The sequence below is a fragment of the Lemur catta genome, chromosome 14 (assembly GCF_020740605.2).
Source record: "Lemur catta isolate mLemCat1 chromosome 14, mLemCat1.pri, whole genome shotgun sequence".
Lineage (NCBI taxonomy): Eukaryota > Metazoa > Chordata > Mammalia > Primates > Lemuridae > Lemur > Lemur catta.
The window spans coordinates 68,682,242-68,707,966 of record NC_059141.1 but is presented as its reverse complement, the minus strand read 5'-3'; the positions used below and the strand labels follow the sequence as shown (position 1 = coordinate 68,707,966).

The 25,725-nt window shown below is 38.0% G+C and overlaps 1 protein-coding gene and 1 pseudogene across 6 annotated transcripts in view; both read left to right on the top strand.

Moving 5' to 3' along the window:
- Positions 1–14,317, top strand: part of LOC123649895 (zinc finger protein 248) — a 41,407-nt gene extending 27,090 nt beyond the window's left edge. For 4 of the 6 annotated variants that reach the window (XM_045568196.1, XM_045568195.1, XM_045568197.1 and 1 more), the window contains one exon: positions 10,085–14,317. In XM_045568196.1, the coding sequence (XP_045424152.1) occupies positions 10,085–11,586 (1,502 nt within the window). In that variant the 3' untranslated portion in view covers positions 11,587–14,317. The remainder of the gene's footprint in view (positions 1–10,084) is intronic. The other 2 variants (XM_045568200.1, XM_045568199.1) reach the window with 2 other exon arrangements.
- A 580-nt stretch (positions 14,318–14,897) lies between these two features.
- Positions 14,898–15,016, top strand: LOC123650469 (annotated as a pseudogene).
- The last annotated feature ends 10,709 nt before the right edge of the window (positions 15,017–25,725 follow it).

Genomic DNA, 25,725 nt, shown 5'->3' with positions numbered 1-25,725 from the left:
AATAATGGGATTGCTGGATCGAATGGTAGGTCTACTTGAATCTGTTTAAGGTATCTCCATAATGCTTTCCACAGGGGTTGCACGAGTTTGCAGTCCCACCAGCAGTGTATGAGTGTTCCTGTCTCTCTGCATCCACGCCAACATGTGTTGTTTTGGGACTTTTTGATAAAGGCCATTCTCACCGGAGTTACGTGATATCTCATTGTGGTTTTGATTTGCATTTCCATGATGATTAGGAATGTTGAGCATTTTTTCATATGTTTGTTAGCCATTTTTATATCTTCTTTTGAAAAATTTCTATTCATGTCGTTTGCCCACTTTTTGATAGGGTTGTTTGATTTTTTCTTGCTGATTTTCCTGAGTTCTAAATAGATTCCTGTTATTGGTCCTTTATCTGATGTGTAGTTTATTTTCGTGACTGTTTGTTTGGCTGTGCAGAAGCTTTTTAATTTAATCAGGTCCCATTATTTTATTTTTGTTGTTGTTGTGATTGCCTTAGGGGTCTTCTTCATAAATTCTTTGTCTAGACCAATGTCTATAAGAGTCTTTCCTACATTTTCTTCTAGGATTCTAATCGTTTCTCATTTAAGGTTTAAATCTGTTATCCACCGTGATTTGATTTTTGTGAGAGGTGAAATCTGTGGATCCTGTTTCAGTCTTCTACATGTGGCTATCCAGTTTTCCCAGCATCATTTGTTGAATAGGGATTCTTTTCCCCAGAGTATGTTTTTGTCTATTTTGTCAAAGATGCGATGGCTATATGAGGATGGTTTTATATTTGAATTTTCTGTTCTGTTCCACTGGACTGTGTCCCTGCACTTGTGCCAATACCAGGCAGTTTTAAGAACCATTGTAGTATAGTTTGAAGTCTGGCAAATTAATACATCCCATTTTGTTTTTATTGCTTAAAATTACTTTTGCTATACGGGGTCTTCTTCTGATTCCATACAAAGTGTATAATTATTTTTTCTAAATCTGTGAAAAATAATGTTGGTAATTTAATAGGGATTGCATTGAATCTGTAGATTATTTTGGGTAGTATAGACATTTTAACAATGTTGATTCTTCCGATCCATGAGCATGGTATGGTTTTCCACCTATTTACATGTTCTGCAATTTCCTTGCTTAGTGTTTCATAGTTCTCCCTATAGAGGTCCTGTACCTCTTCAGTTAAATATATTTCTAGATATTTTATTTTCTTTGTTGCTATTTTGAAGGGTATTGAGTCTTTAATTTGGTTCTCCAATTGAATGTTATTGGCATATATGAATGTCTCTGATTTGTGAGTATTGATTTTGTAACCTGAGACTTTACTGAATTCATTAATTAATTCCAGGAATCTCTTGGTTGAATCCTTGGGGTTTTCTAGATATAACATCATATCATCAGCAAAGAGTGAGAGTTTGGTCTCTTCTGTCTATTTGGACTCCCTTGATTCTGCTCTGAGATAAACAAGGACTGAGGGAATTCACCAAGACAAGACCACCCCTCCAAGAAGTACTCAAAAGAGAGTTACACATGGATCAGCACAAGAAAGACCCACGAATGTAAAACCACTCAAGAGCTAAAGATCACATTCCAGCCACCACAATGGCTCAAGAGAGAAAACATAGCAATGAAGTTCTACCCAACAAGATGAACAGAAATCTATCCCACTTATCAGTTCTCTCACTAAATGTCAATGGCCTAAATTCCCCACTCAAGAGACATAGACTGGGCCAATGGATAAAAAAACACAAACGAAGTATCTGCTGTCTTCAGGAAACTCACCTAACCTGCAAAGATGCATTTAGACTCAAAATAAAAGGATGTAAATCGATATTTCAAGCAAACGGTAGCCAAAAGAAAGCTGGTGTGGCAGTTTTAATTTCCAATAACTTAGTTTTTAAACCAACAAAAGTAATAAAAGACAAAGAGAGTTACTACATACTGGTGAAAGGCACAATTCAACAAGAAGACACAACCATACTTAATATATATGCACCGAACTTAGGCGCACCCACATTCATAAAGCAAACCCTACTTGATCTGAACCAAATGATAGACAACAATAATGTAATAGCTGGAGACTTTAACACGCCACTGACAATACAGGACAGATCCTCCAAACAGAAGATAAGCAAGAATTAATGGACTTAAACAGAATGCTAGAACAAATGGGCCTGACTGACATCTACAGGACATTGTACCCGAAATCTGCTGAATATACATTCTTCTCATCAGCTCACGGGACATTCTCTAAGATTGACCATATCCTAGGACATAAAGCGTGTCTTAAAAAATTTAAAAAAATAGAAATTATACCATGCATCTTCTCAGATCACAGTGGAATAAAAGTAATAATGAACCCTAACAGAAACTCTCATTCCTACTCAAAGTCATGGAAGCTAAACAACCTCCTGAATAATTATTTCATAAAGGAAGAAATTAAGTTGGAAATCAAAATATTCTTTGAATTAAATGACAAAGGAGACACAACTTATCAAAATCTATGGGACACAGCTAAAGCTGTCCTGAGAGGAAAATTCATTTCCATAAATGCCTATATCAAAAAGACAGAAAACTTACAAATAGACAACCTAATGAATAGACTCAAAGAGCTGGAGAATGAAGAACAGACCAACCCCAAACCCAGCAGAAGGCGAGAAATTATTAAGATCAAATCAGAATTAAATGAAAAGGACAACAAAAATACCATAAGGGACATTAATAAAACAAAAAGTTGGTTCTTTGAAAAGATAAACAAAATAGACACACCACTGGCTAGGCTAACCAAGAGCAGGAAAGAAAAATCTCTAATAACCTCCATCAGGAACATGACAGGAGAAATCACGACCGATGCCACAGAGATACACGATATCATCTATCAATGCTACAAAAATCTTTATGCACATAAACTCGAAAATGTGGAGTAAATGGACAATTTTTTAGGAACACATAGCCTTCCCAAGCTCAATCAGGAAGAAATAGAATTACTGAATAGACCAATATGAAGAACTGAAATCAAAACAGCAATAAAAAACACCTTCCCAAAAAGAAAAGCCCTGGTCCAGATGGGTTCACACCCGGATTTTACCACATATACAAAGAAGAACTGGTGCCCATCCTACATAAACTATTCTCCAATATCGAGAAGGATGGAATTCTCCCCAACACATTTTACCAAGCCAATATAACATTGATACCAAACCCAGGAAAGGATGCAACAAAGAAAGAAAACTACAGACCAATTTCTCCCATGAACATAGATGCAAAAATTCTCAATAAAATCCTAGCAAATCGTATCCAAGTGCTTATCAACAAAATAATTCATCATGACCAAGTGGGCTTCATCCCAGAGATGCAGGGGTGGTTCAACATACGTAAATCTATAAATGCAATTCACCACATAAATAGAAGCAAAGATAAAGACCATATGACCCTCTGAATAGATGCAGAAAAAGCATTTGACAAAATTCAACACCCTTTTATGATAAGAATGCTTAAAAAATAGGCATAGACGGGGCCTATCTAAAAATGATACAAGCCATATATGACAAACCCACAGCCAACATCATACTAAATGGGGGAAACCTGAAAGCATTATCTCTCAGAACCGGAACCAGACAAGGCTGCCCACTGTCCCCATTACTTTTCAACATAGTATTGGAAATCCTTGCGAGAGCTATCAGGCAAGAGAGCCGAATCAAGGGAGTCCAAATAGGGAAAGAAGTGATTAGAGATATTGAGCATTTTTTCGTATGTTTGTTAGCCATAAGTCTATCTTCCTTTGAAAAGTTTCTGTTCATGTCGTTTGCCCACTTTTTGATAGTGTTGTTTGATTTTTTTCTTGCTGATTTTCCTGAGTTCTGTATAGATTCTAGTTATCACCCCTTTATCGGATGTGTAACATGTGAATTTTTTCTTCCATTATGTAAGTTGTCTGTTTGGTCTCTGGATAGTTTCCTTGGCTGTGCAGAAGCTTCTTAATTTGATCAGGTCCCATTTATTTATTTGTATTGTTGGTGTGATTGCCTTTAGGGTCTTCTTCATGAATTCTTTACCTAGGCCAATGTCTATAGGAGTTTTTCCAACATTTTCTTCTAGAATTCTTATAGTTGCACACCTTAGGTTTATGTCTGTTGTCCACCATGAGTTGATTTTGGTAAGAGGTGAAAAGTGCAGATCCTGTTTCAGTCTTCTACATGTGGCTATCCAGTTTTCTCAGCACCATTCATTGAATAAGGATTCTTTTCCCCAGTGTATGCTTTTGTCTGCTTTGTCAAAGGTTAGGTGGCTATATGAGGATGGTTTTATATCTGGGTTCTCAGTTATATTCCATTGGTCTATGTCTCTGTTTTTATGCCAGTACCATGCTGTTTTAGTTACTATAGCCTGTAGGATATCTTGAAGTCTGGTAAATTGATGCCTCCCAATTTGTTCTTTTTGTTTAAAATTGTTTTTGCTATATGGAGTCTTCTCTGGTTCCATACAAAGTGTAGAATTCTTTTTTCTGTATCTCTGAAAAATGATGTTGGTATTTTAATAGGGATTGCATTGAATCTGTAGATGACTTTGGGTAGTATAGACATTTTCACAATGTTGATATTGCTGACACATGAGCATTGTATGGTTTTCCGCCTGTTTAAGTCCTCTGCTGTTTCCTTCCTTACTGTCTCATAGTTCTCCTTGTAGAGATCTTTTATCTCCTTAGTTGAATATTTTCCTAGATATTTTACTTTCTTTGTTGCTATTGTGAAAGGTACTGAGTCTTTGATTTGGTTCTCAGTTTGACTGTTTTTGGCCTATAGGAATGCTACTGATTTCTGTACATTGATTTTGTAACCTGAGACTTTGTTCCAGCCTGCTCCTCCCAGCAATCGCCACCTACTGACAGGGAGGTCATTCTGCACACCCTTTAAGTGCATGTACTGACTCATCATACAGGGTGTGGTTGAATCTCACCCACAAACACCACCTACTGGCTCAGAGACTAAACAGGGTGTATCATTAGTCCAACGAAAATCTAACGGTAAGAAGCAACAGCTGATCCAAATGGGAAGGAATCAGTGAAAGAACTCTGGAATTGTGAAGAATCAAATACAAAGCACACTCCCAAAGGGGAACACCATCTCTCTAGCAGTGGACATTAACCAAATTCAGAAAACTAAACTGTCAGAAGAATTTCGAACATGGATTGTAAGAAAACTGAATGATACGCAAAAAAAGTGGATAACCAACACAAACCACAAAAAAAAAAAAAAAAAGAGAGAATCCAGGACCTGGAAGAAAAACTCACTAAAGAAATTGAAATATTAAAGAAAAATCAAACTGAACTCCTGGAAATGAAGAATTTATTCAAGGAATTACAAAACACAGTGGAAAGCCTCAAGAACAGGGTAGGTCAAACAAAAGAAAGAATCTCAGGGGTTGAAGATAACACCTTTAAATTAAATAAGTCAGTCATAGAGATAGAGCAGAGAAATAAGAGAAAAGAGTAAAGAAATGTGAGATTATATGAAGAGGCTAATGTGAGAATCATAGGCATCGCTGGGGGTGAAGAAGAAAATACACAAGGGTTAGGTAAGCTATTTGAGGATATAACAGAGGAAAATTTCCCAGGCCTTGCTAAAATCTAGCCATCCAGGTACAAGAAGCTCAAAGGACTCCCGGGAGATTCATCACAAAGAGGAAGACATCATGACACACAGTCATCAAACTGACCAAAATAACCATCAAATAGGCCCTCCTACAAGCTGTAAGGCAAAAGAAGCAGGTAACCTACAAAGGAAAACCCGTCAGAGTAACGTCAGTCCTCTCAACTGAAACCTTACAAGCAAGAAGAGACTGGAGTCCCATTCTCATGTTTCTCAAACAGAATAATGCCCAGCCTACAATCTTGTACCCAGCTAAGCTAAGTATTGTATACGAAGGAGAAATTAAGACATTCTCAGACAAGCAAAGACTGAGGGAATTCATCAAGACAAGACCTGCCCTCCAGGAAGCATTCAAAACAGTGTTATACATGGATGAGCACAATAAACATTCATCAGTGTAAAATCATCCAAAGCTAAACATCAAAGACCAGATACCACAATGGCTCAAGAGTGCAGAGCAACAAATTTCAACTCAATAGGATGAACAGAAATCTACCCCACTTATCAGTTCTCTCAGTAAATGTCAATGGCTTGAACTGCCCACTAAAGAGACATAGGCTGGACGAATGGATAAATACACACAAGCCAAATATTTGCTGTCTTCAGGAAACACATCTAAACCACAAGGATGCATTCAGACTCAAGGTGAAGGGATGGCAAACAGTATTTCAAGGAAACAGAAGCCAAAAGAAAGTTGGTGTGGCAGTTCTGATTTCAGATCACTTAATATTCAAATCAACCAAAGTGATGAAAGACAAAGAGGGTCACTATATAATGGTGAAGGGTACAATGCAACAAGAAGATCTATCAATTCTAAATATTTATGCACGTAACTCAGGTGCATCCAGATTCATAAAGCAAATCTCACTTGATCTAAACAAAATGATAAACAGGAACACCGTAATAGCCACAGACTTCAACAGTCCTCTGACAGAACAGGACAGATCCTCCAAACAGAAAACAAACAAAGAAACAATGGACTTAAACAGAACTCTAGAACAAATGGGCCTGACTGACATTTACAGAACATTCTACCCCAAAACCACTGAATGTACGCTTTTCTTATCAGCTCATGGGACATTCTCTAAGATTGACCATATCCTAGGCGACAAAGCATGTCTCAAAAAATTTTAAAAAATAGAAATTATACCATGCATCCTCTCAGATCACAGAGGAATAAAATTAGAAATCAACTCCAACAGAAACTCTCTTCTCTACACAAAGTCATGGAAACTAAACAACTGTCTGCTGAACAATTATTGCATTAAGGAGGAAATCAAGATGGAAATCAAAAGATTCTTTGAACTAAATGACAAAGGAGACACAAGTTATCAAAATCTGTGGGACACAGCTAAAGCAGTCCTGAGAGGAAAATTTATATCCATAAGACAGCAAGATCACACACAAATAATCTAATTAATCATCTTAAAGGACTGGAAAAGGAAGAGCAAACTGACAGCAAACCCAGCAGAAGAAAAGAAATAAAAAATATTCTAGCAGAACTAAATGAAATTGATAACAAAAAAACTATATGGAAAATTAATAAAACAAAAAATTGGTTCTTTGAAAAAATAAAATTGACACACCTCTGGCTAGACTAATAGGAAGCAGAAAAGAAAGAACTCTAATAAGCTCCATCAGGAATGAAAAAGGAGAAATTACAACTGATGCCACAGAAATACAAAATATCTATGAATACTATAAAGACCTATATGCACATAAACTGGAAAATGTGGAAGAAATGGACAAATTCTTAGAAACACACAACCTCTCTAGGCTCAATCAGGAAGAAATAGAATTCCTGAACAGACCAATATCAAGTACCGAAATCGAAACAGCAATATAAACCCTTCCTAAAAAGAAAAGTCCTGGATCAGGCAGTTTCATGCTCGAATTTTATCAGATGTACAAAGAAGAACTGGTGCCTATCCTGCAGAAATTATTCCATAACATCGAGAAGGAAGGAATCCTCCCCAACACATTTTATGAAGCCAACATCACCCTGACACCAAAATGATGAAAGGACGCAACAAAAAAAGAAAACTACAGACCAAAAGAAAACTACTAGTGAATATAGATGCAAAAATTCTCAACAAAATCCTAACAAAGCGAATTCAGGTGCTTATCAAAAAAATAATTCATCCTGACCAAGTGGGCTTCATCTCAGAGATGCAGGGATGGTGCAACATACACAAATCTATAAATGTAATTTACCACATAAATAGAAGCAAAAACAAAGACCATAGGATCTTCTCAATAGACACAGAAAAAGCATTCGACAAAATTTAACACCCTTTTATGATAAGAATGCTTATTAACAAAATAGGCATAGATGGGACTTACCAAAAAATGATACAAGCCATATATGACAAACCCACAGCCAACATCATGCTGAATGGGGAAAAACTGAACGCATTCCCACTTAGAACTGGAACAGACAAGGTTGCCCCTTATCACTGCTTCTATTCAACATATTGCTGGAAGTCCTAGCCAGAGCAATCAGATAAGAGAAAGAAATCAAGGGCATCCAAATGGGGGCACAAGAGGTCAAACTGTGTCTCTTAGCTGATGATATGATCTTATATTGAGAAAACTCCAAAGATTCTCCCATAACACTACTGGAACAGATTTTTTTTTTCATTAAAGGAAGTAGCAGTTCACTGAAGAATGTCCGGGTTTTAAGGAGAGCCAAGGGTGGAATCCTTCTAGTTCATTGAAAGGTGTTTTGTTGGGAATGAGCAATTTACAGCAGAGAGTCTCATACCTGGCCAGAGTTGCACATGCTTTTATAATGGACTTGCGGAATATTGGCTTGAGCACTTAATGAGAATCAGTTGGTATAAAGTTTTGTTTATCTTGTTTTGATGTGTTTTTGCCAGGATAATAACTTTAATCGGTTGGTCTTTGGGGCAGTGGGCTCAGGGCTATCATAGATTTTTTTTAACATGATTAACATCCCTTGGGGTAGCTACAATGAAGTATACCCAAGAAATTTTATGATAAAGTTTACTGAACATCTTAGTACCATATAGAGAAATATGATCCTCATGGGCCTCACAGGTCCGTAAAGCCCCAGATGAGACTAAATGTTAATGCAGAAAAACCTAAATATGAGAGAAAAACCTAGATATAAAAGCAGATTTAAAACCCAAATGTAGAAGCAGACATAGATAGCAGTGAGGCTTCTACTACAGTAATCAGTCTCTGAGAGGATGAAGATGTAAACCATGCTTTGCCTCTGCCAAACCTCATATTTGTCAAACATTTTTTTCTATTTTCTTTTCTTTCTTTTTTTTTTTTTTTTTTTGAGACAGAGTGTCACTTTGTTGCCCGGCTAGAGTGAGTGCCGTGGCGTCAGCCTAGCTCACAGCAACCTCAAACTCCTGGGCTTAAGCAATCCTACTGCCTCAGCCTCCCCAGTACCTGGGACTACAGGCATGCGCCACCATGCCTGGCTAATTTTTTCTATATATATATATATATATATATATATATATATATATATATATATATATATATATATACATATATATATATATATATGTTAGTTTGCCAGGTAATTTCTTTCTATTTTTAGTAGAGACGGTGTCTCGCTCTTGCTCAGGGTGGTCTCGAACTCCTAACCTCGAGCAATCCCCCCACTTCGGCCTTCCAGAGTGCTAGGATTACAAGCGTGAGCCACCGCGCCCGGCCTTTTTTTCTATTTTCATTTAAAAAACAACTCCCTTGTTGAACTCATTCTCTGTGAATTTCCTGTTCTTTGAATGAACAACTCAGAAAATCTCCATCCCCTGTTCATCATTTCTTGAGTTTATTTCCTACAGCATTAAAAAAAATAGTCCTTGTCAACAAAATTAAAGAAAATGCTAGATCCTGGATATAGGACATTTCTTTTGAACCTAAGAGGTTGCTGTTTTCAGGATGTTAATTTGATGTTGATGCGTAGAATAAAAAAAAAGCTTGTACTCTGGTGGGAATCCTACCCCAGTAATTGTGTGAGAGGATTAGGACTAACATCTATTTTGTCTCTACCAAACATAATTCAGCTTCTGAAACTCTTTGTCTAGTAATCTTCACTATCACTTTATTCGTTGTTTATTGTCTCTGTTGGGCTCACCCCATTCTCTCTGAGTTTTCCTATTTCTGAATCAGCCACTCTGGTTCGCTGTGTTATGAATTTTATTTCACCTGTTTCTGTCCAGTTTTGAAGGTTATTATAAAGTGTTAAATATCATTGCCAATTTCCCCTCCTGTTTGTATTGCAGCATGTTTGTATTTTCCACTTAAACCAGGAGGATAAAGGAAATGTATACTTGAATTCAGTTCATACCAGGAAACTGAGCGTAAAATAAAAGAACTGACTGTGTACTGGGGCATCTGTGTAAAAGTCCAATTCCATCAGAAATGTATTAAGATTCATAAGATGTGGTTATTTTTCTCATTTCTAGAAAGGAAATGGAAAGTTGATGACCTGCTAGAGAGCAACCAGGAAAATCAAGGTGAACGTTTTTGGGAGCTTATATTCACCAACAACAAGATAGTAAGTGTACAAAGTGGTGATAGAGGAAGGAAAACTTTCGATCTCAGCACGGACCCTATTTCTTCAAGAAATTTCCCCTATAAAATATGTGACTCATGTGAAATGAGTTTGAAAAATATTTCAAGCTTAATTATTAGTAAAAAGAACTGTTCCAGAAAGAAGCCTGATAGATGTAATGTATATGAAAAATTGCTCCTTGATATTAGGCATGAGAAAATTCCTGTTGGTGAGAAATCTTATAAATATGATCAAAAAAGGAATGTCCTTAATCATTGCCAGGCTCTCAGTCAGCCACTTTTTGACCAATCTTTTCAGTATAATGAAAATGGGCAAAGCCTCCATGAGCAGGCAGACTTATTTACAAATAAGAGATCTCAGCTAGGAGAGACATTCTGTAAATATAATGAATGTGGAAGAACCTTTGTTGAAAGTTTAAAGTTCAGCCTATCTCAGAAAGCTCATTTGGAAATGGAACCTTATGAATGTGGTATTTGTGGGAAGTCCTTCTGTATGGATTTAAGATTTGGACATCAGAGAGCTCTTACAGAGGGCAATCCTTATGAATATAATGAATATGGGGAAATCTTCTGTGACAATTCAACTTTCATTTTCCATCAGGGAGCTTACACAAAAAAGATTCCCCGTGAATATAAAGTGAGTGACAAAACTTGGGAAAAGTCAGCTCTCTTTAAACATCAGATAGTACATATGGGAAAAAAAACCTATGATTACAGTGAAAATGGGACTAATTTTAGTAAGAAATCACATCTTACCCAACTTCGGAGAGCTCACTCAGGAGAAAAAACATTTGAATGTGGTGAATGTGGGAAAACCTTCTGGGAGAAGTCAAACCTCACTCAACATCAGAGAACACACACAGGAGAGAAGCCCTATGAATGTACTGAATGTGGGAAAGCCTTTTGCCAGAAACCACACCTTACCAACCATCAGCGAACACATACAGGAGAAAAACCCTATGAATGTAAGCAGTGTGGAAAAACGTTCTGTGTGAAATCAAACCTCACTGAACACCAGAGAACACACACAGGGGAGAAACCCTACGAATGTAATGCATGTGGAAAATCCTTCTGCCACAGGTCAGCCCTAACTGTCCATCAAAGAACGCACACAGGGGAGAAACCCTTTATATGTAATGAATGTGGAAAATCCTTCTGTGTGAAGTCAAACCTCATTGTACATCAAAGAACTCACACAGGAGAGAAACCCTATAAATGTAATGAATGTGGGAAAACCTTCTGTGAAAAATCAGCTCTCACTAAACATCAGAGAACTCACACAGGGGAGAAGCCCTATGAGTGTGATGCATGTGGGAAGACCTTTAGTCAGAGGTCAGTACTCACCAAACATCAGAGAATTCATACAAGGGCAAAAGCTCTTTCCACATCCTGAATGTTCAGAGGCCTTCACACACCTGTCAAATTTGCTGTACAATTTTAAAAAATGAAATGAGAGAAAGCCAAAGAATACCACAAATTACAAGAAAATGCTATCTCATTCGAATAGTGAAAGCTTTTAAGAAAAATTAAAACCTTTCATTAGAAAATTTGTATTGAGGGGAAATGTATTCATTTAAATAATATGGTAAAATCTTTATCTAGAATTTATGTTGTTTAGTGTCATTCCAGATGTGATACCAAAATTTTATTGTAAATATAATGGGCAGTTTTCATTTATACCCATATTTACAGTGGAATCTAAAGATTAAAGTGAATGACAGCACCATTAAGCACATGTGTGAAGAATCACTCTTGTTTGTAGACCATATGTGAGTGTGCTTATGTAACAGAAATTTGGAGTGTGCTTGATTTGTATATTGTGGCCCAACATGGTTGTGAGGAGAAAATACTTACACTTAGTTTAGTAATTATTATGGTATATATTAATATTTTCCACACTAAATGCCATTGGTGTCTATATAAGTTGATATAATTGTATGTGTACGTATGTATATATATGTATATGTAAATATATTTGTACACACTTACTATAGTGATATGCTAGCTTCACCTCATACTGACTTAAAAATGCTGCTGATTGTTAAATTTTCAGGAGTTTTGTGAGCCAGTTATTGAACAGTCATTTAAAATTATATAAACTTATAATTTATTTATATTAAAAACAAAGTTATTAAATATTCAACACTCATCACTTCCAAATTATTTTGCTACATTTCACTTTTTGTGCGTTAGGTTACTCATATTATTGCATTTGTATGGTGAAAATACTATATCCTGGAGTGCCACTGCACATCTCTTCCTGACTCCACATTCAGTGCTACCGTGTTGGTAGTTTAATGGGAGTATTTACACTATGGAAATTGGCGAAGTCTATAAATCAAGGTCTTTGTTTTCTCAGAGAACCCATTGTGAAATATTTGCCAGCATACCACTGTGTATATATAAAGAAATATATAGCAGATTTAAAGTATAAATCACATACCCGTTTTTCTATTTCCTGACATAAATAAATGGCTACAGCCATTATTGCTGAGTTGCCTCTTCAGGAAAGAAGCCAAAAAATGTTTTTGTGAGGTTTTTAACTACCTCTGAATCAGTCCTATTCTAAATGCTACCAGAGTCTTTTTTAGCTTGGCCAGTATATGTCTTAAGTGAAATATTATTTCACAAAGAACTGTATCACATAACCTTTCCTCTGTTTCCTGGCATATATGAATGCGTATGGCTAGTTACTGAACTACCACTTCAATAAACAAGTCAAACAGTATTTTTTCTGAGGTTTTTGAGCTACCTCTGGGTCAATCGATAATGTAAATGCTGTTAATAAGAATGATATTTACATAAATTATGCAAAGGTTAACGTCAGTTATAAACAGTAATAGTTTGCACTCTGCATATAAAAAGTGATGGTATGTAATGAAATGTTCTTTTCATACTTGATACTTCAATGTGCATCTCTTTAGGCAAGATATATGTAACTCTAGGTCTATGTAACCCAGAAACTATGTATTTGTATTTAGTATTGTAGAATGTCATATAGTGTCTCTATCTCCTTTGTCCTCTTGTTTCCTACACTTCCTTAGAACACGTTGGTCAGCAGTTCTGAGAGACACTGCCCACCCAATGGCCATTCACTACATCTTCCTTGCTGAGCTAAGTTTTATATCTTTGTCCATCCTTCTCCCAGATGATTTAGGGGTAAGTCCAGATTAGTCACAGCTAATCATGGAAATTCCATTCTAATGCTTTTTTGTTGGGGTGAACATGTGAGCGATGAGGTGTTGGGAAATGCTCTACAATACTTCTGGGAAAGATCTCCTGATAATACATTGTTAGGAAATGAGAAGATATGAGAGACATGAGAATAGATTGTCTATCTTCTGCTGGACTTTTTCATGTCTGTGTGTGATACTAGCTTATAGTTTGTAGCTGTGAAGGTGGGCAGTAGCCTGAAGGCGACAGTGCACGAGGTGGAAAAGCCAGCTCAGAGGTGATGTTGCTGAGCTTCTCAGATCTCCACACTTGCTCTCTACTGGGACTTTGTATTACCTGTGATAATAACTGTCTCTTATTTATTCTTAGGGTTGTCTGATACTTAGAGCTGAAGGCATTCCAGCTGACCCAGAGGAAAATTTTTCTAAGTGTTAATGTTCTATACATTGATTTTGGGGGAAGAATTGTTTCTTTTGACAAGTTGATATGGGGATTGCTGTTTGTATCAGCCATGGATCTTTCTGGTGGACAACAGACTTCTCCAACTAAACATTTTGATGGCAGACTTACCACAGTGGTGTCTGCCGGAAACAAGGGATATTGAAACACCTAGAGACTAACGTCAACAGGAAGCCATCACCATTCTGAGGCCTCAAGGGGCAAGGATGGAAGCAGTGTTACCAGAGCCCAGCAAGAGCTGCTGTCATGCAGGAGAGGCCACTGTGTCGGAGACGTTGTCACCACCAGAACTGTGGCACCAAATTGCCAATGCCTCCCTTTTTGTGAACCCAACTGGATGCATCTGCAGGAGAGCCCAGGTGGGTTCAGAGAAAGGTAGAGAGAATCTGGGTAGAGTACATGGAGAATAAGTAGCACAGTGTTTTTCATTTCTGTAAATTCCTATGTCAAATGCTCAGAATTAGAAATAAAGTTATTCTGCTAGCTGAAAATTAAGTGTTTCTCCTTCATTGTGCTTTAGTATTAGCCTAAGAAAATTCTCTTTGGAACCAAGCATTGTGGCAGGTATGTCTCCTTTGACATGATAAAGTAGACATTATTTGAAATCGCACTATTCTTATCTCTTTCTGGTGTTCCTCGTCATATGTGGTAGAGATAAGCAGCTTTATTCTCCCACGTAGCCAGTTTTCCCTGCACTGTTTGAATAATTCAGCCCTTTCCTTGATTTAATATGGCATTTTTATTATGTACTTAATATGCATTGGAACTATTTGTCTGCTCAGTGCAACTTTCTACATTATTCTATTAATGGAAACTGTCCTTAGGGTAACAGGGTTGGCATTTACCCCAGCCCTGTCCCCACATTTTGTATTGATCCAGGAATGATCATTTGTTACAAATAGGCCATTGGGAGGTTGTCATAGATCAGATAGTTTGTGGCTTTGTTGCTGCCATCAGTCATATTGAGAAAATACACTTGCAGTGTGATCTATTGAAAGTCGGTCCTCAGCACAAAAAAATTGTTTTTGCAAAGGAGATAATAGTAAAAAGTGCTATAAAGAAAAATGAAAAATCTACAGCCATACCACCTTGAATGAGCCCAATCTCATCTGATCTCGGAAGCTAAGCAGGGTCAGGCCTGGTTAGTACTTGAATGGGAGACTGCCTGGAAATACCGGGTGCTGTAGGCTTTTTTTTTTTAATTTTAAAAAGAAAAAGAAAAATGAACATAGGAAAAGTTGTCAGAGGGATGGTGTCCTAGTCTGTGTGCATCGCTATAAAGAAGTACCTGAGACTGGGTAATTTATTTTTTTTTTATTTTTTTTTTCAGCTCATCATGGGGGTACATAAGTTCAGGTTATATACATTGTCCATGTCCCTCCCATCCCCCTGAGTCAGAGCCTCAAGTGTGTCCATTCTCCAGACAGTGCGCCTGGCACTCACCATGTAGTCATACCTCCATCCCCTCCCCCCCACCTCCTCAAGTCAGCACTTTCAAGCATGACCATTCCCCACAGGGTGTGCAACGCACTCATCATGTAGGCATACACCCATCCCCTCCCCCCACCCCCCATCGAGACTGGGTAATTTACAAAGAAGAGATTTACTTGGCTCATGGCTCTACAGGCTGTACAGGAAGCATAGCGCCAGCATCTGCTTCTGGTGAGGGCTTCAGGGAACTTCCACTCGTGATTGAAGGCAAAGGGGGAGCAAGCATCACATGGAGAGAGACAGACAGATAGACAGATCCTTCAACAGAATGGCACCAAGCCATTCATGAAGGAACTGGCTCTGTGACCCAAACACCTCCAATCAGGCACCACCTCCAACATTGGGGATCCAATTTCAACAATGAGGTTTGGAGGGGACAAATATCCAAACTATATCAGGTGGATACAAAAAGAGCTCAATGAAGCCACACTGAGGGAGGAGCTGTGTGAATGTTTGGAGAAGTGTGCCTGCACGTGTATATCCAGCATGTGTAACCAACACCTTCACGTGAGATTCTGTTGCGTGAAACAACGCTTACTGTAAGTGCCTGCAATATACTTTGATATTTTCTTCTGTATAATACTACATTCCACTTAAAGAAATACTTTTTCACATATACTAAACTGACTTCACTATCAAACATATCCCTCAGGGCACTAGTGTTTAAACCAGGATGGGAATTGCTGGGTCATCGGTTTGTACTCTGTGAAATGACTAAGTAATCACTTCTAGTGCCTGCAAATTGTTTTCTGATTAACTCTCTCAAGCCTGTTTCTGGAATTGGACCTATTTTCTGCCTTCAGCTCATCCTCCCCTGGTCTGGTGTGCCCTGTCACTTCATACCCAGCTTGTCGTTGGCAGGGAAGTGTGGAGCTGTTGCTTCCGAGAGGGTTCAGCCCCTGGGTATCCTTGATGCCCTCAACCAGACACTGCAGCTGCAACTGCCCTGGACTTCTCCACTGCATCTCTGTCTGCCTGAGGAAGACTTACTTATTCCAAGTCCTGCATTTCCACTGAATCCTCATCTGCCACTCAATGACTGCACACTGCAGAATCTCAGCTTCTTTTATCTGAGGAACTTTATCTCGCTTTTCCTAGCCTGCCCCTCTCAGATCTTGCATTCCCAGGCTTCTCTTTCAGATGAAGAACCGAATTCTCTCAGATACCACTTCTTAAGAGCAAGATCTTCTCAGATTCTTCGGGAGGTGAGAAGAGATTACTATCAAGCTCTCTCATGTCTCGAGTCCATACTTTGGGAGGGTCAATTCTCTGTGAGATTGGTTTCCTCATCTAAAAAATGGGGGTAGTTATCCCATCTACAAGAGTGGGCCTTACCCCTAAACTTGCTTCCAGTAACACACAGCCAAAAATTCTCTCTCTCTTATCTGTACGTGGGTTGTGGTAGTTTTGTCTGGGGTTTTTGGTTTGATTTGGCTTCTTATCTTTCAGTATTCTTTTAGGATATACACACACACTCTTACACAATGGTAGGATAATATATATTGTAAACTCCAGTTTTCATTTACAATATGTGATTAACCGTCTTCCATGTTAGTTTTCCTGCCCTTAACCTGATCATTTTTAATGACTGCTTAGAATATCATCTTATGGTTCAAGACCATTCATTGCCTCCTTTGACTCCCAGCTCCTATTCAAGGGTTATGGCATCTACGTAGGAGGAACAAGCTGCCAGTATTTCTCATACCCCTCTACCAAACAGTTTTAGAGGCTGAATTGCCAGCCAGTACAGCTGAGGAGAAATCTAGGGCTTCCTTCCACCAAGACCCCAGTCACGTGACAGAGGCTCTGTCTTACACATGCTGTCTTGAGAATATTGGGGCCCCCATCACCCTTACTTTTTCTTGGTAAGGTGGAGATTCCAAGCCAGAAGACGAAAGCTGAGAATACTAGCATCCAGCTATCACTCTTACCCAGCACTCTTCTCCTAAAACATAGGTGTTAGAGAGAAGCATGCCACTGTCTCCAACCCAGGCTCTGGGGCATGGCTTCGAGATTTTGCCAAGGGTGAGAAGTTCTTCCAATTAACTGACTTTATTTGAAAGAGTGTGCAGGAAAGTTCAAGTCTAAGGGCACTCAAAAACAATGAATATTTTGGTGGAAAGCAATTAGGAGGCTGGTAGCTTCATTAGACATCCAGGCTAAACCATAAGCCAGGTGGTTTTCCAGAGGTGAACCAAGGAAAGAGACAGTAAAAGCCCCTTCTCCCCTCATTAGAACACACCTCAAATACTTCAAAAGCTGTCCCCGTAGATGACTTGTGTGGTAATTGTGATTAATTTTGGTCAGTTTCAACTCTTAGTGTGGTAGTGGCTACCCATCACCCACCCCAGGCCCATGACAAGCAGCTCTGCACAAGTTTCTGGAGCAGAAGCTAGGATGAGCAATAAGGATTTTGTCCTGTAAATATCAGGAAATTGTTCTCTGATTGACCCTTCTAGTCACGGAGGTACAGACACATGGAGAGTTATTGTTGGAACCCCTGCTGCCATTATTGCAAGCCCTTCCCCTTCCAGGTGAAGTGAATTCCTGGGAATCTAAAGGGCTGGTGCTTTTTCCCTTCTTCATTTTTCTTTCTTTCCCTTTTTGAAAGCCAGACATTTAAGGACGAGGACATTTAAAAGCAACCATATATACAGGGGAGTTCATAAAATTACCATGAATGCCCAGGGAAAGTTCCAGGCTCAAAAGACCTGAGAAGATCTTAAGTTTACTCCTCAGGCCAATCTCTGGCACAGAGATACCATATAACAATTTAACAAATAAAAACTCAGCAAACCATAGGGAAGGGGGAGAATCTGATCTCGAGGGGTATCACATTATAAATTTCAAATGTCCAGTTTTCAACAACAAAAAATATCACAAGGTATATGAAAAAACAGGAAATTATGGCCCATTGAAAGGAAAAAAGAAACTGTCCCTGAGAAAGACTAGTTGGTGAACTTACTAGACAAAGACTAAAACACTGTCTTACATATGCTCAAAGAGCTAAAAGATGATACGAACAAAGTCAAAAAATTATGAACAAAATGGAAATATCGAATGTATAGAGAACAATAAATTATTGAGCTGAGAGTACAATAACTTAAGTCAATTTGCTGGAGGGATTTAAAAGCATATTTGAGCAGGCAGAAGAATCAGTGAGTCTGAAGATAGTATCATTGAAATCAAATATGAGGAACAGAAGGGAAGAAGACTGAAGAAAAGTGAACCAAGCCTAAGAGACTTGTGGGATCCATCAAGTGGACCAACATGCGCTGTTGAGACTGCCAGAGAGAGAGAAAAGGTAGAATGATTATTTAAAGAAATAATTGCTGAAAACTTTCCAAGTTTCATGAGATATATGAATGTAAACATGGAGGAAGCTCAATAAACTACAAGTAGCATAAAATCAAAGAGATCCACATTGAGACATTATAATTAAATTGTCAAAGGACAAAGAGAATCTTAAAAGCAGCAAGAGAGAAGCAACTCACCACATACAAGGGATCCTCAATAATGTTATCAGCAGATTTCTCACTAGAGACCTTGGAAACCAGAAGGCAGTGGGTTAATATATTCAAAATATATATACAGATTTTAAAAACTGTCAACAAACAATCCTATATCTGGCAAAACTGTCTTTAAAAAGTGAGGTAGAAATTAAAACATTTCTGGATAAACAAAAGCTGAGGCAATTTGTTGTACTACGAGACCTGCCCTGCCAGAAGTACTAGAGAATCCTTCAAGTTCGAATGAAAAGATGGTAGACTGAAAGTTGATCCTGCAAAAGAAAGATTTCTGGTAAGGGTAAATACATGGGCAATGATAAAAAAAAAAAACACCTAGCAGTAGTTTAACTTTGATTTGGAATTCCACTTTTTGTTTCTTATGTGGTTTAAGAGAGTAATGCATAAAAACCCAATTATTAGTCTATGTTTTGGGGCACAACATATAAAGAAGTAATTTTGTGACATCAATAACTAAAAGGGTGGGGACACAGCTGTATAGGAGCAGAGTTTTTGTATGTTATTGAAGTAAAGCTAGCATAAACTTAATTTAGAGTGTTATGACTAGGATATTAAATGTAACAACAAAAAATAGCTATAGAGAATACACAAAAAGAAATGATAAGAGAATTACATTTTCCTACCCCAAAAATCAACTAAAAACAGAAGAGCTGTAATGCAGGAAATGAGGGACAAGAAAGCTTTAAGGCATATAGCACACAAATAGCACAATGACAGACATAAGTCCCTCATCAGGAATTACTTTAAATGGATGAAACTCTTCAGTCAAAAGAGATTGGCAAAATGGAATTTAAAAAACAAATGTGAACCAACTATATACTGTCTATAAGAGACTCAGGTTAGATCCAAATGCTAAAAATAAAAGGGTGAATAAAGATATTTCATACAAATTGTTACAAGACAGCAGAGGTGATTAAAATACAGTTGACCCTTTAACAACACAGATGTTAGGGACCAATCCCTCATGTAGCTGAAAATCTGCATATAATTTTTGACTCCTCCAAAACTTTACTAATAGCCTACTCTTGACCAGAGCCTTACCCATAACATAAACAGTTGATTAACGCATATTTTGTATGTTATACATATTATATACAGTATTCTTAAAATAAAGTGAGCTACAGAATAGAAAATGTTATTAAGAAAATCATAAAGAGAAAAATATATTTTAAGTAGAAATGGATCATCATAAAGGTCTTCCTCCTCATCATTGCCATTGAGTAGGCTGAAAAGGAGGAAGAGAAAGGGTTGGTCTTGCTGTCTTGGGTGGCAGGAGTGGCAGAGGTGGAAGGGGAGGCAGGAGAAACAGTAAGACTCAGTGTAACTTGATAGAAATATGTTGTAATTTCTTTCTGACTTTTTTGCTTTTTCATTTCTCTAAAAATGTTTCTATATGGTACCAATCCTACCACCATCTGCTTTAGTTTCAGTTCCCTTAGCATAGAAGTGTCCATGTTGTAAAGGAAGCCAGAGCAGTCTTGAATGATCAGAACCCTTCTGCCAGATTGTCCAACATCTGTTGGTTTTTCTGGCACTGCTTCTATGTCTTCTGTCCCACCGTCTGGCACTGGTTCCGAAGCACTCATCTCTACCAAGTCATCTTCTGTTAATTCCTCTGGTGTGGTGTCTGTTAGTTCTCAAGTTTGTCCTGGATCCTATCTTGAAACCCTCTACTTCCCACCTTTTTTTTTTTTTTTGTGCCACATCCACAATCTCTTTCATGATTTCTTTGATCGGCTCTGTCATAAATCCTGTGAAGTCATGCACAACATCCTTTTCGGGAGTGAGACAAAGAATTTGAAACAATATGATTCATTCTAAATTAAAATGAAATTACAACAAATCAGAATATATAAGCTGATACACAAAATGAATTATAGTGCTTATTATCATTACTCAATAATTCTTCTCCTATTAAAAAAGAATTAACTTCATTATTTTAGTACCTGTGAATGAACCATTTTATGGGCTTAGAAACTGTGAATGATTTGATGACCTGTGCTTTATATTAAGATTTACTGTTGTTATAATTCAAAATAATTTTATAACATAACAGTGTTCTCTGTAGTAATGCTAGTTTTAGGGCTGGAAAATATTCCTGAAAATCCTCAACTTGGGAACTGAAATTTGATGTTATAACAACGTATTCAAACCACCACCATCATGTACAGTTAATGTAGTAGACTGCACTCTGTTAAATATCCAAATTAATGCCAAAAATAAAAAGCACATTAAAGAATAAATATGCTATATCAGCTGTAGATATATATTAAGGATGTATTAACGTATACCTTTTTTTTTTTTTTTTTTTTTTTTTTTTTGAGACAGAGTCTCACTCTGTTGCCCAGGCTAGAGTGAGTGCCGTGGCGTCAGCCTAGCTCACAGCAACCTCAGACTCCTGGGCTCAAGCGATCCTACTGCCTCAGCCTCCCGAGTAGCTGGGACTACAGGCATGTGCCACCATGCTTGGCTCATTTTTTCTATATATATTTTTAGTTGTCCAGATAATTTTTATTTTTATTTTTAGTAGGGATGGAGTCTCACTCAGGCTGGTCTCGAACTCCTGACCTCCAGCGATCCACCCGCCTCGGCCTCCCAGAGGGCTAGGATTACAGGGGTGAGCCACCGAGCCTGGCCTAACATATACCTTTTTAAGGTATAATTATTCTTATGGAGAAAACTAGTCTAAAAACGTATTACTGGTTGTAGGTAGAAACCAGGTTTTTTTTTAAGGGGAGAAATATTACGTAAATCTTAAAAGTTGGTAAAGTAGAAATAATAGTAAAATGAGTATGTTTATTCATTACCTAGATTTAACACTAGATTTAGCTGTTATTTTTTGTACAAAACATTTTAAATACTTCAGCATTGCGTTGCTAATAATTTAGTACGTTTTCTACAGAACCACAATGCATACCATTATCGCAGTTAGCAAACATAATGATTTTTTAATATCACTAATAAACGGTTCAATCTAATAAAGAAAAAGGACCTATTTGTTCCCAAAATGTTTTTCATAGCTGATTTGTTTAAAACAGATCCAATCAAAACCCACCCACCCTGTTTGGTTGCTCTGTCAGTGGAGTCCGGCGTTTACAAAGCCTGGCGGTAAGGGGCACCTGAGCAGCAAACCAGACGGCGGGGCGTTGCCCGGGAGCCGCGCGCTGGCCCCGGCGAAACGCGGCGTTGCTGGGGAGCCAGCCCGCGTGCGCGCTCCCGCCCCTTCTTGGTAGGTTACTTTTCCCGTCTACGCCTTTCTGTGGGGGTGGTCTTGGGGTCTGGGCAAGACCGGGGAGCGCCGGGGAGCCCCGGAGGGTGGAGCGAGGTGTGGGGGGCCCCGGCGGGCGTGGGGACGCGGGGGCCCGGCGCTCACGGGATAACGAGAATGTTGATCCCGGACCCTTGGGATTCTGAGCTGCAAATGGAGTATGTGGAGTATATTTATACTTGGATTGTTTTTCCACCAGAGATCTTTAGTGTTACCGAACCCACAAGAAGGTTCAGTGTTGCCACAGGCACAGAAAGCCAATTACTGGGACAGTGACGATTGCCAGGAGGAAAGGATTTATTTCCGGGGACCCGTCAAGGGAAGCATCAACCGCCTGGAATCCGCCTCCCCACCGATAGGCCGGGGTGGTTCTGCAGCCCAAATGAATAAGGCAGGATGGGTGAGAGCATCCTTGCGTGTTTAGGCGGAGTGCAGGGCGCAAGAGCAGTGAGATATCACGCCAGTACATACGTCCCATGATCAAAAAGTGGCGGGGAAGTCCCTCCCAGGGCGGAGATTTTAGTGTTATAATGAGCCAGGGTTAGTATTGGTTGTTAGTTCACCCTTGTGTGCAGGCTCAGTGAGTCTTCCGGCACAGTCTGTGGTGGAGCATGGCTTACCTTGTCTTCTCCCGACAAGCAGGTGGTGTGAGGCTTTGTAGGAGGGTCCGCTGTTCCTGAGAAAGAAACTCAAAAAAGAATGCATCAGCACAATAGAAAGTTACAAAGTTCTGGTCAGCAAATTTTGCTAAAGAGTTCTCTATTTTCTGACTAATTGAGACTGCAGCTGCTAAGTTACCAAGGTTGAGATAAATCTTGCCAAGGTCATTTAGAGCTGCCAGCTCCAGCTGTAATGTGAACACTGAAAACTTATTTGAAATATGAGGGAACCAAAAACATTATGAGAAAACATTTTTTGCTTATAGAACTGATTGAAAGGAAACCTATAGACTAATAACTTTTATAAACAGAGAAGCAAAATCCTTAACAAAATAGTAGCAAATTGAATGCGACATTGTATAAAAAGAATTATACATCACTGAAAGTGAGATTTAGTCCAGGCATGCAAGGCTACTTCAACATTTGAAAATCAATTAATGTAATCCATCATATCAAAAAGAAAAATCATGTGGTCATATCAATAAATGCAGAAAAAGCACATGATTAAATCCAACAGCCATTCACGATGAAAACTCTTAGGAAACTTGGAACAGAAGGGGACTTCAAGTTGATAAAGAACATCTACTAAAACAACCCTGCAGCTAATATCATACTTTACGGTGAGAAGCTAGATGCTTTTACCCTAAGATTTAAAACAAGGCAAGGATGTCACCCCCACCCCTTCTATTCATTATCATACTGGAAGTCTTAGCAAATGTGATAAGATATGAAAAGGAAATAAAAGATGTATAAATTAGGAAGGAACAAATAAAACTGTTTCTGTTCACAGATGACATGATTCTCTATGCAGAAAATCCCAAAGAATAAAAAAAAAAACCCTCCTGGAACTAATAAGTGATTATAGCAAGGTTGTAGCTTATAAAGTTAATATAGTTCATTGCTTTCTTATATATCAGCAATGAAAAATTTGAATTTGAAATTAAAAATGCAGTACTATTTACATTAGTACCCCCAAAATGAAATACTCAGGCATAAAGTTAATAAAATATGTACAGGATCTATATGAGGAAAACTTCAAAACTTTGATGAAAGAAATCAAAGAAGATCTAAATAAATTGATAGATATTTCATGTTCAAGGATAGCAAGACTCAATATTGTTAATACGTTAACACTCCCTATCTTGACCTATAGATTCGACTCAATTCCAATCAAAATCCTAGCAAGTTATTTTGTGGATATCAACACATTTATTCTAAAGTTTATATCAAAAGGCAAAAGACTCAGAATAGTCAACACAGTAGTTAAGGAAGACAACTCAGAAGACTGATGTTACCCAACTTTAAGACTTACTATACAGCTATAGTAAACAAGACAACATGACATTAATAAAAAAAATAGATAAATTGATCAATGAAAACAGAGCCCAGAAATAGACCCTTGCAAATATAGTCAGCTGAGCTTTGGCAAAGAAGTGAAGGCCATTCAATGAAGGAAGTATAGTCTTTTCAACAAGTGGTACTTAAACAACTGGACACCCCCCCACACACACACACACACAAATACAGAATCTAGGTTTAGACCTTACTCTATTCACAAAAAATTAAAATGGATCGAAGATCTAAATGTAGAATGTGGTAGCATATAACTTCTAGAAGATAACATAGAAGAACATCTAGGTGATGTTGAGTTTGGTGATGAGTTTTTAGATACAACACCAAAAATACAATGCATGAAAGAAAAAAATTGGTAGTTTGTACTTTATTAAAATCAAAAACTTCTGCTAAAGAAACTGTTAAGAGAATGAAGATCGAAGCCACAGATAAGGAAAATATTTCCAAAATATATATTCAATAAAGGACTATGTTCAAAATACACAAAAGACTCTTAAAAACCCAACAATGAAAATGAGCAAGATGATTAAAAAATGGCAAAAGATCTGAACAGCCACCTCACTGAAGAAGATATACAGATGGTAAGTTAAGCAGATGAAAAGATGCTCAAAATCATATGTCATTAGGGAACTGCAAATTAAAACAACAATGAGATGCCACTATGTACCCATTAGAATGGCCAAAAACAACAACTACAACAACAACAACAAAACACCAGAAATGCCTAATTCTGGGCAAGATGCAGAGCAACAGGAACACTCATTGATTGCTGGTGGAAATGGAAAATTGTACTTTGAAAGACAGTTTAGCAGTTACAAAGCTAAACACATCCTTGCCATCCATACAAACCAGCAGTTGTACTCCTAGTTGTTTACTCAACTGAGCTGGAAATTTGTGTCTACACAAAAACTGGACATGAATATTTATGTCAGCTTTAATCATCATTGCCCCAAACCAGAAGAAATCAAGATGTACTTCAATAGCTGGCTGGATAAACAAGCTATTACATCCATACAATGGAATATTATTCAGGGATAAAAAGAAATAAGCTATCAAGCCATGAAAAGACATAGAGGAGCCTCAAATGCATATTGCTAAGTGAAAGAAGCCAATCTGAAAAGGTTACATACTATATGGGTCCAACATATGACAAAGTGGAAAAGGTAAAACTATACAGATGGTAAAAAGATCAGTGGTTGCCAGAAATTGGGGGGCGGAGGGGGAAGGAGGAGAGGAAAGCTATAAATGATTGAATCACAGGGGATTTTCAGGGTGGTAAAATTAACTGTAAAGGTGGATACATTTATTCATTTGTCAAAATCCAGAGAATTGTACAACACAGAGTGAACCTTAATGTAGACTATGGACTATAGTTAATGTGTCAGTAGTAGTTCATTAATTGTAACAAATGTACCACCACAATGCCAGAGTTAACTATAGGGGAAACTGGCAGGGAAGTGGCATGGGTTTATGGAACTCTATGTGCTATGTGCTCAGTTATTCTGTAAATCTAAAACTGTACTAAAATATAAAGAGTTTTACTTAAAATACTCAACTGATAGGCTCAACAATAGAATGGAGGTGACAAGAAAAGAACTGGT